General features: G+C 45.2%; 1 protein-coding gene across 1 annotated transcript in view; it reads right to left on the reverse strand.

Annotated features, from left to right (window-relative positions):
- The window catches only part of DELE1 (DAP3 binding cell death enhancer 1), a 47,256-nt gene that overhangs the window by 24,349 nt on the left and 7,839 nt on the right, over positions 1–15,068 (reverse strand). The window contains exons 2-3 of the mRNA XM_063447916.1: positions 7,386–7,494; positions 2,395–2,518 (exon numbers count right to left, since the gene is read on the reverse strand). Of these exons, the coding sequence (XP_063303986.1) occupies positions 2,395–2,518; positions 7,386–7,494 (233 nt within the window). The remainder of the gene's footprint in view (positions 1–2,394; positions 2,519–7,385; positions 7,495–15,068) is intronic.

Raw genomic sequence — 15,068 nt, forward strand, 5'->3', positions numbered from 1 at the left:
CACTGAGGCACTAGGGACACTGGGAGACATGGGGACATAGTGTCTCCGTGTCCCAATGTCTCCTAATGTCCCTATGTCTCCCAGCATCCCCATGTGTCTCAGCATCCCCATGTGTCCCAGTGTCCCCTAGTGTCTCAGTGTCCCCATGTTTTCCAGTGTCCCCAAGTGTCTGTGTTCCCAGGTCTCCCAGTGTCTGTGTCCTAGTGTCTCAGTGTCCCCTAGTGTCTGTGTCCCCATGTGTCTCAGTGTTCCCATATGTCCCCTAGTGTCTCAGTGTCCCCATGTTTTCCAGTGTCCCCAAGTGTCTCAATGTTCCCAGGTCTCCCAGTGTCTGTGTCCCCATGTGTCCCCTAGTGTCTCAGTGTCCCCATGTGTGCCTGCTGCCTTTCTCCCCATCCTTCACATACCTGAGCTGTAGAGCTGCTGTCTGGACTCTGTGCTGTGTTGCTGCTCCCCCACGGATCAGTGAGTAGTAGAGAGAGGCAGGGATATGCTGTAACTTCCTATCCCTGCCTCTCTCCACACATAGTGACCCCTACTGGCCGGTGCTGGTATTGCAGACTAATCTATTTATTTTCTCATTTATTCTGAGAAAAATACCTGCATTTGTATTGTCGGTTTTACTGCAATACCGGCACGGCCAGGTAGCCTCAAATACCGGCTGTGCCAGTAAAATACCAGTCAGGTGGCAAACCTAAGAGTAGTGTGTAAAAAAAAAAAAAAAAAAATTTTTTTTTTTTTTTTTAAAATGGGCCTATTCCATGGGCCTGGGCCTGGAGCTGCAGCTCCATCAGCCCCTATGTTAATCCGGCCCTGTAGGTCCCCCCCTCTCTTTATTTAGGGCGCCCACCCACCGTTCAGGGGGGGGGAAAGACAGTAGGTCCCCCCCCCACCATTCTTAACTAGGGCCCCCACCCACCGCTCAGGGGTGGGGGAGGACAGTAGGTCCCCCCCCTCATTATTATTATGGCCCCCACCGGCTGCCCAGGGGTGGGGGCCTGGGGGGGGGGGGAGGACAGTAGGTCCCCCCCCCCTCATTATATTCATGGTCGGGAGATTTTAATCTCCCTTATGCTATTATGGGGGTCATATTGACCCCCATAGAGTGAGGGGGGCTTATAAAGTGGTGGGGAGCACTGCTCCCTGCCGCTTCTATCTTTACATATTTCAAGGAGGGAGCTGCAAGCAGGTAGCTCCTTCCTTGTAACAAACCGAACGAACAAACAAACACTGATACACAGTGTTTCTTTGTTCGTCTGATTTTTCTATTCATTCGTCTGTCTGATGAATGAATGAATGGATGAAATTCCCGTCCGCATGCCCAAGTGTTTCACTGGGCATGTGTAGGAATCGCACAGTCTGTCTAGTGTGGGCAGATGACGTGTCCCACAGGGACTTCACCTACCCACACAAAGATGGCGGCGCCCTGAATATAGATCGGGGCAGAAAATACAGATTAATAAATAGGTAATCTGGGGATCTTAGGGGCATTGGGGGTGACTGAGGGTACAATTGGATGTAGTGGAGGCAGGAGGGGGGTTAAAAAAAAACTGGATTCGGCATGACAGTGCCGCTTTAAGAAAGAAAATGTTTCTAATTTTCAGTTTTGTCACTTGAAAAGAAAACACAGTACTATTAACATATACATTCTACTGAACTGATTGAATCTAAGAGTTGGCTACTACTACTTCAAATTAGAATTTTTTTTTTAGCTTGTCAATAAAAAGAACAATATGAAATATTAATTAGAAGAACTATAGAATTATAATTTATCCATAAGCTGATACCCTTTACAGTGAATATGAATAAATCTGGAATTGCAGGCTGTGATCACTAGAATAACGTATAGTAAATTAATGTATGTGTTAAATGGAGCCTACTGCCAATGTAACTTACGGGATAAAGCATTTGGTACCATAATCCACTATGACTATTACAAAATAAACTTTTGCAACTATAATTCACAAATTGTGAAATGCGAGAGAAAAAATTAAAATAAAATTTGGAACACAAAACATTTAAAGCCTGTTAATCCCTTAGATACAATTATAGCGAAGGAACCTGGGAACTGGCTAATTATAAAACATACCATGTCACTTAGCAATGATCTATAAAGGCAACACGTAAACAATTACTCCAAACACCATGGTCACTTTAGTGTTTTGAAGTGGTCATGGTTCTTGGAGTCTGAATGAATAGTATTTCCGTAAGAAATACTACACGTGCAGAAATATAGCAAGACCTTAATTCTTCCCTCCCACCCCCATTACATTTCAGCACTGAAACCATTGTAGGGTAAATACCAGAAGTACCTATTTTTATTGAGGCTATGGAATTAGGAAAAATCAAGAGAGTATTTTCAATGACTTCCTAAATGAATAGTTACTTTCTTACCCATCCAAAAGCATCTATCAAGATGTGTTGTCGCAGCTGTCCAGCACAGGATTTATATGTCCCTTTTTTCTTTTGGTCATGCCCATTATGATTGCCCTTAGGATCATAAGAGTGCAGCGTGGAACTGTGAAAAGAAAAAGTCACAAATGGCTTAATGAACACACTATGGGAGCACTTACCTAGTAATGTATAACATTCTCTTTCACCCTATGTTTGCAATGAGGGAGCTTAGAAACAAATTTACTTATTCACTACACCATGCACTTATGTGAGAAGCCAACACAAGTAAACAGAAAAACTGCATTCTAGCACACTAGAACAAACTAAAATGAAGCAACATAGGACATATACAGATGGAGTTCTCAAAGTAGAAAGGTAGTGTTAGGGTTATTCTAAATCACAGTAAATTAACAGATTCAGCCTTTATCTTTATCAAAGAGAAGAAATGGGTACATAATAAAGTACCCTTGAAAGAGGTTTATTTCTCACTACCAACCTACCTAAATAACCAAGGTGTATGCGATAAACAGGACTAGCTCATGCATATTAAAACCTTAGTTATTCAGCTCTGCTATTAATAGCATTTAGGTCACTAATTTCTAAGGGAACCTGACAACTGTGCTAAGGTAGCCAGAACATTTAAAACTCAAGAGAGCATGCAAAAAGTGGATGTAACATAACACAAGTTAGTTGCGGATTTCATACAGGGCTACAAGCTGGTCCTGTGCAGATTAATTTCCATCCTCTCAATATAAAGTTTAGCAGAAATAGTTGTTGCATTCTTCCACTGCATGCAACCCCACTAAAGGAATTCTGTTTGGAATCATTTCTGCTAAATGGGAAGCTAGTTTAGGTGTGATTACCCATCAAAGGATGGGTGATTACACTTTCACACAGGGACAATATATACTGGGTAGCGGTCGTCAATAAAGAACTGAAAAAATGTATTTAAAAAAAACAAAACAGATTTGGTATGAAGATTTTAAATGGCAGCAATATGCACTGACACCGATAATCATGTATACGGCACTGTATTCTATGTAAGTTTTGTATCGGATATAGTTGGGTATCATATGGGTGCAGAGTGTGATATAGGTGCTGGGTGTCATGCTGGTGCTTTGCGGATTATGAATGAGAAGCCAGTAAGTTATAGGTTGCCATTTCTAAGCTGTACGTTATGGATGCTATGTGACAGATGATTAATACACAAGTGTAAGGTGAATGGCTGGTTGGTGCAAATAGATTGTGGCACTTCTGAACAGTCATAGAACCAAACTAAATGTGTCAATCTCTGCCCATAATGGTAGCAAAGATTGTTTAATTTAAAGGAACACTATAGGGTCAGGAACACTAACATGTATTAAACGGGCAAAAACCACCATTTAGGTTTCTTGCCCCCCACTTTCCCCCCTCCAAATCCCCTAGAACGGGTTAAAACTTACTTTAGTTTCAGTGCTGCATGGGTCCCCGGTGCTGCCCCCTCCCCCAATCTGCCTCTTTGGCTGACATCAGATTTGATGATGTCAGCCAATCCACAGGGAAAACATTGGATTGGCGGATATTGTTAAGGAGGTAGGGCCAAATTCCGGCCTGGCCAATCAGCATCTCCTCATAGAGATGCATTGAACCAAAGCATCTCTATGAGTGAGGAAAGTTCAGCGTCTCCATACAGACAGCACTTTTACATTGTATCACTAAGTGCAATAGGGACACTGTACCCAGACCACTTCAATGAGCCTATAGCGTCCTTTAATGTAGTTGTTCTGGTGTGTAAAGTGAGTCCCTGCAGGCTTTTTGCAGTAAACAGGGTCTTTTCAGAGAAAAGGAGGTGTTTACATTACAGCCTAGAGACACCACCAGTGGCCACTTCTCAGATGGCTACTAGAGGCCCTTCCTGGGGCAGTGCTGCAGAGTGTTTTATGAAGAAATAATGAAGTAATAGCCCACACCAGTCCATTAAAACAACTTTTGAGTCATTTGTCCAATTACTTTTGGTCCCTTGAAAACGAGGGGGCTACATACTACTACTATTCCTCAACCCTTCCTGCAATTTGGATGTGAATACCCTCTCAAATTAAAGCGGAGAGACTGCACAAGACACAACTTGAGTCAGTGTCCAAATATTTCCAAAACTAACTGTATATACTGTCCTCATCTGATCTCAAATTGAATGCTACTCTAAAATTGTGGAATCATTAAAAAGAATGGTAGTTGGAAAAGGAAAATGTAAAACTTTGTAAATCACAGTTTACAAAAATGAACGGTTTATTGTACCACTTTTAGATTTTCATAAGCATAGCTTATGAGTAGGAATACACATTCCTACCTATTGAAAGAATGTGATGAGGCCCCTAATCATTATTGCTTTTTGATTCGTTACTTCTCGTTACATTTTGTACAGTGTGCAAGAAGTGACCTTTTCTTTAGATCATTGGAAAGGCTATTGCTACCTATTGCTTTCCTGTCAGAATGATTGGTGAAATTGACTTTTCCAGTGTTGAAAGAGATAGTGGGATTGGAAAAATGCCATGCTTGTGTATGTATAGCAATACACAAACAATACACACACTTAAAGTGCGGTGCTCAAATACAATAACAATTTACCCATTGAGGTGTAGTAGATCACATAAGGATAAAACTGTACAAAAATGTATCAATGATAAAACAACAAGGGCCACACATAGAGTAGTAAGGTCTTATACTTGGAGATAAATTTCAATGTTGAACTCAAGAGTAAAATAAGGAAGAGCTTATCTGGTGTGTGTGGTTAAAATTCTGGTGATCTTCTGGTATTGTTAAATATACATGTAAAAGAAATGGTGGAGAGACACAGTGCAACACTGTATATAAATGTAGCAAACTGCTTTATTGGTTACACTTACAAAATAGAAGATAATAAAAAGCCCATCAACAGATATCTGAAGGAACGGTTTTACTCTTGAGTTCAACATTGAATTTTATTATCTCCAAGTATAGGTTTCATCAGATTTTGTTTGATTTGCTGTGAATCATTTTAAAGGAACACCATAGTGTTAAGAACGCAAACCTATAGTGCTAACACATTAGTTTCCCCCTCATGATGACATCGGAAGAGGCAGAGACGTGGCCAGCTCCTACAGACTTAGGAGTAAGGTGAGTGTATAAAAGAGTTATTTAACCGTTTGAATGCTTGGGGACGATGACACTATAGTGTTAGGAATACAGTTTTGTATTCCTAACGCTATAGTGTTTCTTTAAGAATCCAATTCTAAGTTGACACTGTCACATGAGCAGTCCCTAATTTAAAGACATTACAATTCACATACTAAAAACAAAAGTAATGTGATCTGCACGTCACTCATGCTTCAAAACTCACAAAGCAATACGTTCATGAAAATCTGCCCACTTTTAAGTTATTGTTTGGCTCTGTAACTGCCTCAGGCAGAATATTAAAAAAAAAAAAAAAAAAACATTTTGGAAAAGGGGGCGGAGCCTAGCTACTGAATGGAGCAGAGGCGTGGTGCCAGGGCTCCCAACTTTTAGCTGATTTTGGGGCATTTATCCTGATTACCAAGCGACTACACCTTGCCCACAAGTATCTCTTAAGTTAAGTGTTCGTGATTGAACAGGCTGGCTCTTCATCTGTGGGGTCAGTCTGCTTGAGACCCAAGGCACCCGACTGCGGCCTACCACAGACGGGGCGGGGGAGAAGTGGCAGATCTCCTTCAGCTCCAGTTTTCTAGCCTGCAGAGGCAGTTCTCCTAAGTTCTTCCCCCCTCTCCTGTACCGGCGGGGGATATCCCAGTCCCACTGGATGATTTGGCATCAGCTATACAGCTCCTACCTTGTGCTGCAAGCTCACTGCACACCACAGGGATCTGAGGGCAAGATTTCGGCCTCCACTCCAAAGGCAGAGCAGGGCCTGCACCCACCTCATGATACTCGCTATACTTTGACAGCAAGCATTCTGCACCATCTAGATAAAATCTTCCAGAACCTCTGGACAAAAATTCTGACACGAGCACAAGCTAGCTCACCACAGCAAGAGAGCCAGATGGGAAGCAAACTGCAGGAGACAAAGAGGCTTCCCCAAGATGAACCTGTCATTCATGCAGCGCAAGTACCTCCCACCCGAGGAACAACCTAACGAGTCGAAAGTCATTAGAGGCTCTGCCTCGCAACAGCGCCCACCTATGGAGGATTACAAGACCTAGAACCGCCGCACACCTCAGAAGGGGAAAGGACTTAGCCCTCGAGAGTGCCCTCACACAGGCATGGGGCTGGAGGAGAGTTTCATTCTGGTACAGATATCCTGTAGTCCCCTACCCAAAGTTTTCAAGCCACACAACACTTCTACCACTGAAGGGGGATCAGCTGACCCATATGTGATAATGGCAGAGGCATATCGCAATCTTTATTAGCCACTGCACTTGAATTACTATCCTTAGTCCCTCCATAACCATGATCTTGCTCTTATGTTTTTACTTTACCTAGACCTGCTGTCTTCTATTTGTATTACTTTCTTGTTTCTCATATCCCATTCTTTGAATGCAAGTCATGACCCGGTGGTATAACAGAATCTATTTCAGCATGTTAACAATAGCTTTCATATACTATCCATGTCTAGATAGATACCTTTCTCAGTTTCACAAGCTTAGGAATACTATCTTCAACATGTATGCATAGCTTAGACCCAGCAAATCTTTCCTATTTCTAAAAATGTGCTGTCTTAACAAATGTCATACCAATGTATTACTGTGCTTATTAAAAAAATAGATAAATACATTTGTGCCAATCAAAACAGACCATTGTGAAATAGAATTTTCTCTTTTTCCTTAATTGAGCTAAAGTTGTTTTGCTGCCTATAGTGTACCTTTACGTTGTTTAACTTTTAATTGCATTTATCATTTAAAAATATTCTTCGTAGACTTGCCTTGCAAATAAAATTATCTTTAGGGTGTATTAAAAAGAGACAATTACCCCACTGTTTCCATTTAAAACAAACATCCTACCTTTTGCCACCGGCATTCTGTCCAAATGGAATCAGGGATGACGGACCTAAAGCATCTGCCTGACCACGCACACAACCTTGGATGTTCACAGCATGGAAGCGGTTCAGAGCTAAGGAGAAAAAAGTTACATTTTGAGACCTTCTGAGAGGTGCAGATCACTATTACGGTCTAAAGATCTGAAGGGTGGCTATATTTCCTTTTTGCTGTCAATGTAAACTATTTCTTATTTATACTGTAAGACCAGAATTTATTGTGATAGAAGTGGAACCCAAGTCATGACATTTAATCATTTTTGAAATAAAATGCTACTACACTGCACTGGCCACTTGAAGAGGAACACTAGTCTAACCTGAGGATTAATTTAGTGAGGTAGTTTAGAATTTGTACTGGTGCTGTAGACATTAGACTAGAACGTTGAACTGCCTTGAATGGTCCTTTTTAAAGAGGTGAATAGTTGTGTAATCATGAAAGATTCCTAAAGCACTTCAGAACAAAAACATGCAAATTTCAATAAAAATTGGCACTTTTGTAAATTAACCTTGTTACAACCCTCTAGCTGTTAGACAACCGGTCTGGTTGGCTCAAATTTGGTGCCCAGAGCACATGCCTTGCAAATACTTCTCATTGAGTTGTATTGGGAAGTCTGTTATTGGATAGCCACAGAAAGTCCAGCCTGGTTTAGAAGCAAAGGCTTCAGAAATGAGATCTTCAACTTTTGCAAGATATATTCCCAATGAAAAATTGCACAAATAAATGAATGAATGCATGTTTTCATAGGGGTCCTATGGTAAAAGGGTGGGGAGGCAATCAGAGATATAGTGCCAGGAATACAGCTTTGTAGCACTATAGTATCCCTTTACAGGGAGACTATATTCACCAAAACAACTTTAGCTAATGTAGCAATTTTGGTGTATAGTTCAAGCCCTTACAGCCTCACTTCTCAATTCTCTGTCTTTTAGGCGTTAAATCACTCTGTTAAAGGGACACTCCAGGCACCCAGACCACTTCTGCCCATTGGAGTGGTCTGGGTGCCAACTCCCACTACCCTTAACCCTGAAAGTGTAGTTATTGCAGTTTTTTTTTTTTATATAAACTGCAATAATTACCTTGCAGGGTTAACTCCACCTTTAGTGGCTGTCTACTAGAGTGTCCATTTAACCCAGCCTTAGTCACACCTCCTTGCAAGTAAAGTGTGCAACATTCCTAAACACTTCCTGCAAAGTGAGATCTAACATTTACACTTTTCATTATTGGAAAATATGTTTAATTTAGAATGTCTCATCTCCTGCGCTGTTAATAACTTGCTAAATCCTGCAGGATGATCCTCCTGTATATGACTGGTGCAGGCTGTGTCAGTTACAGCGAGGGGAGGTGTGGCTAGGGCTGCATAGACAGAAACAAAAATGATTTAACTCCTAAATGGCAGAAAATTGAACAGTGAGACTTGACAGGTCTGAGGTATGATCAATACAGAAAAACTGCTTCATTAAGCTAAAGTTGTTTTGGTGACCATAGAGTTCCTTTAAGTATAGAGGAACCCTCTGAAATTTAACATTAAACCCACCAAGGTCAAATACTGCCCTTGAAACCACTTTTTTTTTTTGACATTCTTTATTTGTAGAATTTTTCAAGACAGGGAGGGAGACAGAAAAAAGAGAAGGGGGGGGTGGGGGTGGGGGAGGGTATCAAGCATCATGTTACATTGTACAGTATATGCATTAACAGTGTGTCTAACTCAATAGTTGGTCGGAAGCGATTACGGTAACATTTATGGCTTATGAGCAGTCAGCTTGCAGTTAGTCCGCGTGGGCGGATCTCCGATGGAGGCCTGGGTTGTGGTTAACGTGAGTGACACATGGAGTAGGTTGGTCTGTGGTGTACAGGAGGGTGTGGCCGTGCGTCAAAGTTTGTCGGGAGGTGGTCCCCTCATGTGGAGAGAGGGTTCTCGACCTGGAATGTTGTCAGAGCACAGGCCTCGGTCAGTCGTGGCTTCTCGGTCATTAGGGAGGGAAGAGAGGGGGGGGAAATCCGGGACCAAGGGCTTCCCAGTGGGATAGGGGACGGGGTGGCAGGTATAGTCGCCAAGGGACTCTCGGAGGTCGAGCAAGTGGGTCAAGCTCGTCCCCGTGCGATATAGGACGTCCAGGGGTACCATAGGAGGGCACATTTGTCCGAACGTTCCTGCAGGGACGCGGTCAGCATTTCCATATTGTGTATTTCCCCTACCTTGTCCACCCATTGTTTGTAGGTGGGCACTGTCTGGCTTTTCCAGTTCAGTGGGATGAGGCTTTGCGCGGCGGAGAGCAGGTGTATCGCGAGGGATTTTTTTTACCGTTGGGTAGGTATGGGTGTGTGGTGTAGGAGCATTGGCAGCGGTTGTAGTGGAAGATCTGGGTCTGCAATTTCCTTGATCTTAGAATGTATCAGTTGCCAATACGGAACTATGCGGGGGCATGACCACCAGATGTGGAGGTTGGTACCAAGAGCAGAGTTACATCTCCAGCATTCACCAGAGTACGTCCGGGGTCCTATACCACTGTGTGAGTAGTTTATAGCTCATCTCTTGATATTTAGAGCTAATGGAGCACTTGTGGGTTAGGAGGAAGATTTTGTCCCACTCCTGGGTTGTCAAGCGTATACCCGTCTCCCAGTCCCATTTGTCCGTAAACCCCAGAGGGCTTTCATTGCCTAGCGATTGTAGTTTAGTGTAAAGGTGGGATATTGCGTGTTCTAGGTGTTTTCTGTCAGTGCACAGTCGTTCGAATTCAGTCAGTTGTCTATGTATGTGATCTTTGCCTCGGAAGTTTGTGTAATATGTTTTCACTTGGTGGTAGTGGAACCTGTCTAGTGGGATCGGTCTTTGAGTCGTTACTACGTCAGTCAGAGGTTTAAGGGCTCTGTCTTCAGTCCATTGGTGTAGGTAGATCCAGTCCATCCAGCTGGGCAGCGTGTAGCGCAGCGTGCACCATACCCTAAGGGTGGCGTCGATGAGTGGGTTTTGGGTTCGGAGTTCCGCGTATGTAAGGGAGCCAAGCCAGAGCCTGGCTGGGACCGTCCCCCGAGCCTGCTGCACCTCCATGGGCACCCACCGTTTGGCGCCTGAACGCGCGTGCCAGACCACCACTCTTTGTAGGTGTGTGGCTCGGTAGTATTGCTGTACGGAGGGTAGCCCGGCTCCCCCAGCCGACTTCAGTCTTTCCAGGGTGGACCTGCGTATGCGAGATGCGAAGCGGTTCCAAATAAAGTTACGGATGTCCCTTGTAAGGGTGCGGAAGAACGACTGGGGAATCGCGACGGGCAGCGCCGCGAAGAGTTACAGCAGTCTGGGGAGGACGTTCATCTTCAGCGCTTGTATGCGGCCGAACCAGGTGAGGTATTGTGGTGACCAGCGGAGGAGGTCTCTTTGGATGTTCGAGAGGAGGGGAGGAAGTTCACTTGGTATAGTTGTGACAGGTCTCGCGGTAGCCATGTGCCCAGGTATTTCAGTTTGATCGGTTGCCAGGAGAAGGCAAACATTGTGCTCAGGCGTTCGGCCAGTTCAGTGTTTTCTAGTAGAGGCATGGCTTCAGATTTGTCCAGGTTAAGTTTCAGGTTGGAGACTTGGTGGTATTCGTGGAATGCTTTGAGGAGGTTGGGGATGGAGATTAGAGGTTGTTCCAGGAAGAATAGCATATCATCCGTGTAAGCAGCAAGTTTGTGTTCCTCAGCATCCCGCATCACCCCCGTAATGCCTCCATCCCATCTGACCGCCTCTAGAAATGGTTCCAGAGAGAGGGCAAACAGGAGGGGGGACAGGGGGCACCCCTGGTGTGTGCCGTTGCTGATGGGGAAAGATTGTGTAAGGGTCCCATTGACACGGATCCGTGCAGTCGGCGTCGTGTACAATGCAGACACCCAGGAACATAATTGGGGACCGAATCTGAAGTGGCGGAGAGTGGACGCGAGATACGTCCAATCTACCCGATCGAACGCCTTTTCGGCGTCCGTCGATAGCAGGACGGCTTCGCGTTTTTTGGTTTTCGCCGAGTGTATGATGTTAAGAGCCCGTGCCGTCTCTGGCTTCCCTCCCCGGGATAAACCCGACCTGGTCAGCGTGGACCAGGTCCGGGAGATCCTTCGGGCCAGGGCCTTGGCGAAAAGTTTGAGGTCCGAATTTAGCAGCGAGATCGGGCGGTAGCTCGAGCAGTTAGTCGGGTCTTTACCGTCTTTGGGGATTATCGTGATCGTGGCGGCTAGGGTGTCTGTAGGGAATTGTGTGGGGAGTGGGAGGGTGTCTGGGGGTAGCCCGTTTGGGTTTCCCCATGTGGACCGCGGGTTCTGCTCAGGATCCGGGCTTAAGCGGGTTGGGGCCTGGGAGCAAGTGCAGCGTGCGACTTACTCCATGTGCGGTCGAGCCACGCCCCCTGAAATCACTTTTATGCAACTGAACAGGACCTTAAATGGTCTCTAGCGGTCTCAGCCCTTTACAAGATTAAAAGGAAAAAAGAAGCACAAAACTCACTACATCTTAACCCCTTCCCCAAAAGTGGGCTTTAATGCCTTTCTGGCGGTATAGTATGAAACCGTGATCACATGAGTGGTCGGCTGGATTGACTGACAGGGTTGTCAGAGAAATCCTCCAATATATAATGAATGCAATAATAGAATTATACATATACAACATACAAGGTTAAGCGTACTCACTCATTCACTAAACCGCAATTTCAAGTTTCACAGAAAGCAATACTTTTATTTAAAAACACCTCACCTAGGCAAAAGATAACAGGGGTTTAGTTACAATATATGATCATACATTGCATAAGCCTGCCACAACATCAATATACCCCATTCTTGGCAGGCCCTACTCTAGCAACCAAATAGCTGCCCTCATGAGATTTATATACTTACTCGGTACATTGGTGTTGTGGCAGGTCCTTTTTTTTTTTTTTTTAAATAAAACTATTGGATTCTGTGAAACTTGAAATTGCTGTTTAGTGAATGAGTAAGTGTGCTGGATCTTGTATGTTGTATGAATTGGCCCCAGCAGCAGCATTACAAGTATGCATGTTCAGGTGAGTGTAATCATTCCTAGGATTCTCAGAAATTGCAATTTTTTTTTTATTTAAAAAAGACCTCCGAGATTACCAAACACCAGAGTGGCGATTACTACAATTTTATGGAAAGGCAGGAGGCTTCATATTTGCTTTCTTTACTGATACCTCCAGCAGCAAAGAAATAGTTAACATAACTTTTCAGAAACAACCAATCAGAACAAATGAACAGTAGAACAAAACTCTCAGGCAGACCCTCCCACTTAGTCTAGTATATTTGGTTGTTTATCTACCATCTAGCCTTGTGTGGGGCGTTTGGGCTAGTGAGGACTACTTTGTGGGTTTTCCCCTGCTCTGGTCTCCCCTCACTGTGCATTGCTACTGTTGTGGCACTCTTGGGAGATTGCAGAGTGCCACATTTCTGTATGCATGGTGTTCAGGACCCTTATTACTGACCTCACTGTGTTACAATGTCTTATGCCTGAGTGCACTGTATAGGGTGGGTGACCCCCCCAGCCCTGTCCGGGCCATGATGGGTGATGTGTTTCCGCTGCGGATTCCTATTACTGACAGCCTGCCACAAGGAGTCATCCTGTCATTCACATCCAGCTCAGGTGGACCATCCTGTCACTCACTGCCAGCTATCCTATCACTCACATTTGACTACAGATGGGCTATCCTGTCACTCACAGCTAGCCACCCTGTCACTAGCGACTAATCTCAGGGTGCTGTCCGATCACTCACAGCCAGCCATCTTCTCATTCACAAATATTTCCATCAGACAGAGGGTAACCCCTCTCTATTGGACTGCTCTGCTTTAAGCTATAGTGGTTATTGGGTGACCCCCTCTTGCACTCTGGGTGACCCCCCAACCGGCTAGGCGCCCTCTGCCTTACTGACCGGTGCTTTTCTCTCTGTTTCAACTACTGTGGCTGATGTTTCAGCCTTTATGTGCCCAAAAGCCTCCAGGCCTGTCTGTGTCCCTTTCATGGACTCCCTAACCCAAGGTGCTTGCTGCCTTCCATGGGGTTGACCCCCCCCCCCGATTGCCTTGCAGCCTACTCCTCTCACCCCTGGCTCTAGAGTCTCTAACTCAGATGAGTCTCTCCAACCCCTGGGAACAAGCTCCGCATGCAAGCGTCCCTGGACAGGCTAAGGCGCCCCCCACACAAGGACAAATTACCTGCTAAATTGGCTAGACTGGGCCCCAGTGCGGCCAGACGTGTGGATGTAGACACCTTTTCTGGGGCCCCCCTATTGAAATGTCCTTCATTTCCACAAGGCTGGCAACTTGTACACTGCTTGCCCGGGTGAAGACACCTTTTGGTTGTTACTCCTGCTACGTTACAGAGATGGTGGTCAACAATTCCCCGGTTGATCGTCCTTGCGGACGATCCCATGAAGATACTGTATTCTTCGGGACGGCCTCTCGTCAACCCAAGTCCCCTCACACGTCCACGCCACATTACAGAGTTCTTTAGGTGTTCGCTCCACCGCCCTCTGAATAAAGAAGTCAGGGCGAAGCTTCGTTTGGGGTGCCCTACTCCTACACTACCGGATAAGATGGCCCTTACCCCTGACTTTGACCTGGTGTTTGCAACTTTCTGGCACGTTCCAGAAAGGATCCGCACAAGGGCCTGCAGCAAGACAAGCTTCTTGATATCAGCGACCCGCTGACTCAGCTTTTTCCAATGGCTGATGACATTCTGAATGAAGAAACACCAGTGGATGTGCACCTCCTTCGTGAATTGTTCCAACCTACAATCTGATTGTGTGGCAGCGCCAAGGTGGCTTTCCCATGGAGCGCTGCAAGGCGGCTCTTTACACTCTGGACAGTAATCTGGATGACTTGGAGGGCTGGCTGACAGGGCACTTTCAGAATCTTTCTCCTCCCATTCCACCCAGTGCCAGTACCGCCTGCTGTTCCCCAGTGGTTCTTTAGGGTCTGTGGTTCCTAATCCACCCGGGCTTGATACTTCTCAGGTAAGAGACTTACAGATTACGGGCAGGCTGCTCAATTGTTCAACGCGTTTAGCAACGTTTCAAGATAGAGGGCATTCATCTCCTAGGGATTTGCTCAGCGTAGATGTTCGGTTCTCACGTCTGGAAATGAGGGAAGCCTTTCTCACTGTGCTGATTCATTGCGATGACAGGTAATGTTCTGGTGGCTAGTCTGCATTTGTCAGTTTCCCTGCATTCTATTCGGCCTCGGCTCGGTCCCATGGTGCTTCATCACATTGTTAATACCAGACATGGCGGCTCGGAGAGCCTGTGGGATACGGTGTAGCGTCTATCCGGACAACATTCTACTGATCACACAGGACCCCGTTGTCCTGCAATGTCTTAATGTTCCTCATGGTCCTTCTGCTCCAGGATCTGTGGTTCGTAATCAATGTTAAGAAGTCAGATTTGGTGCACTTTTGGTGGGTCTGGTTTCTGAGCTTCATCGTGGATTTGACTCAGGCGGTGCTCCGTCTCCTTCTCTCCAAGGTGGTCACGATCAGGAAGGATTTCAGACGCTTGCTCCGAAGCCCTCTGCTCATTTTGTGGAAACTGACACAGACCATGGGTCTGCCCTCATCCTCCATTCAGGCCATCTTCCAGAGACCCATGCATTAATGGCCCTACTACACCTGACGGCTCGCTATCTCAG

Source organism: Pelobates fuscus, chromosome 3, assembly GCF_036172605.1.
Source record: "Pelobates fuscus isolate aPelFus1 chromosome 3, aPelFus1.pri, whole genome shotgun sequence".
NCBI classification, from domain to species: domain Eukaryota; kingdom Metazoa; phylum Chordata; class Amphibia; order Anura; family Pelobatidae; genus Pelobates; species Pelobates fuscus.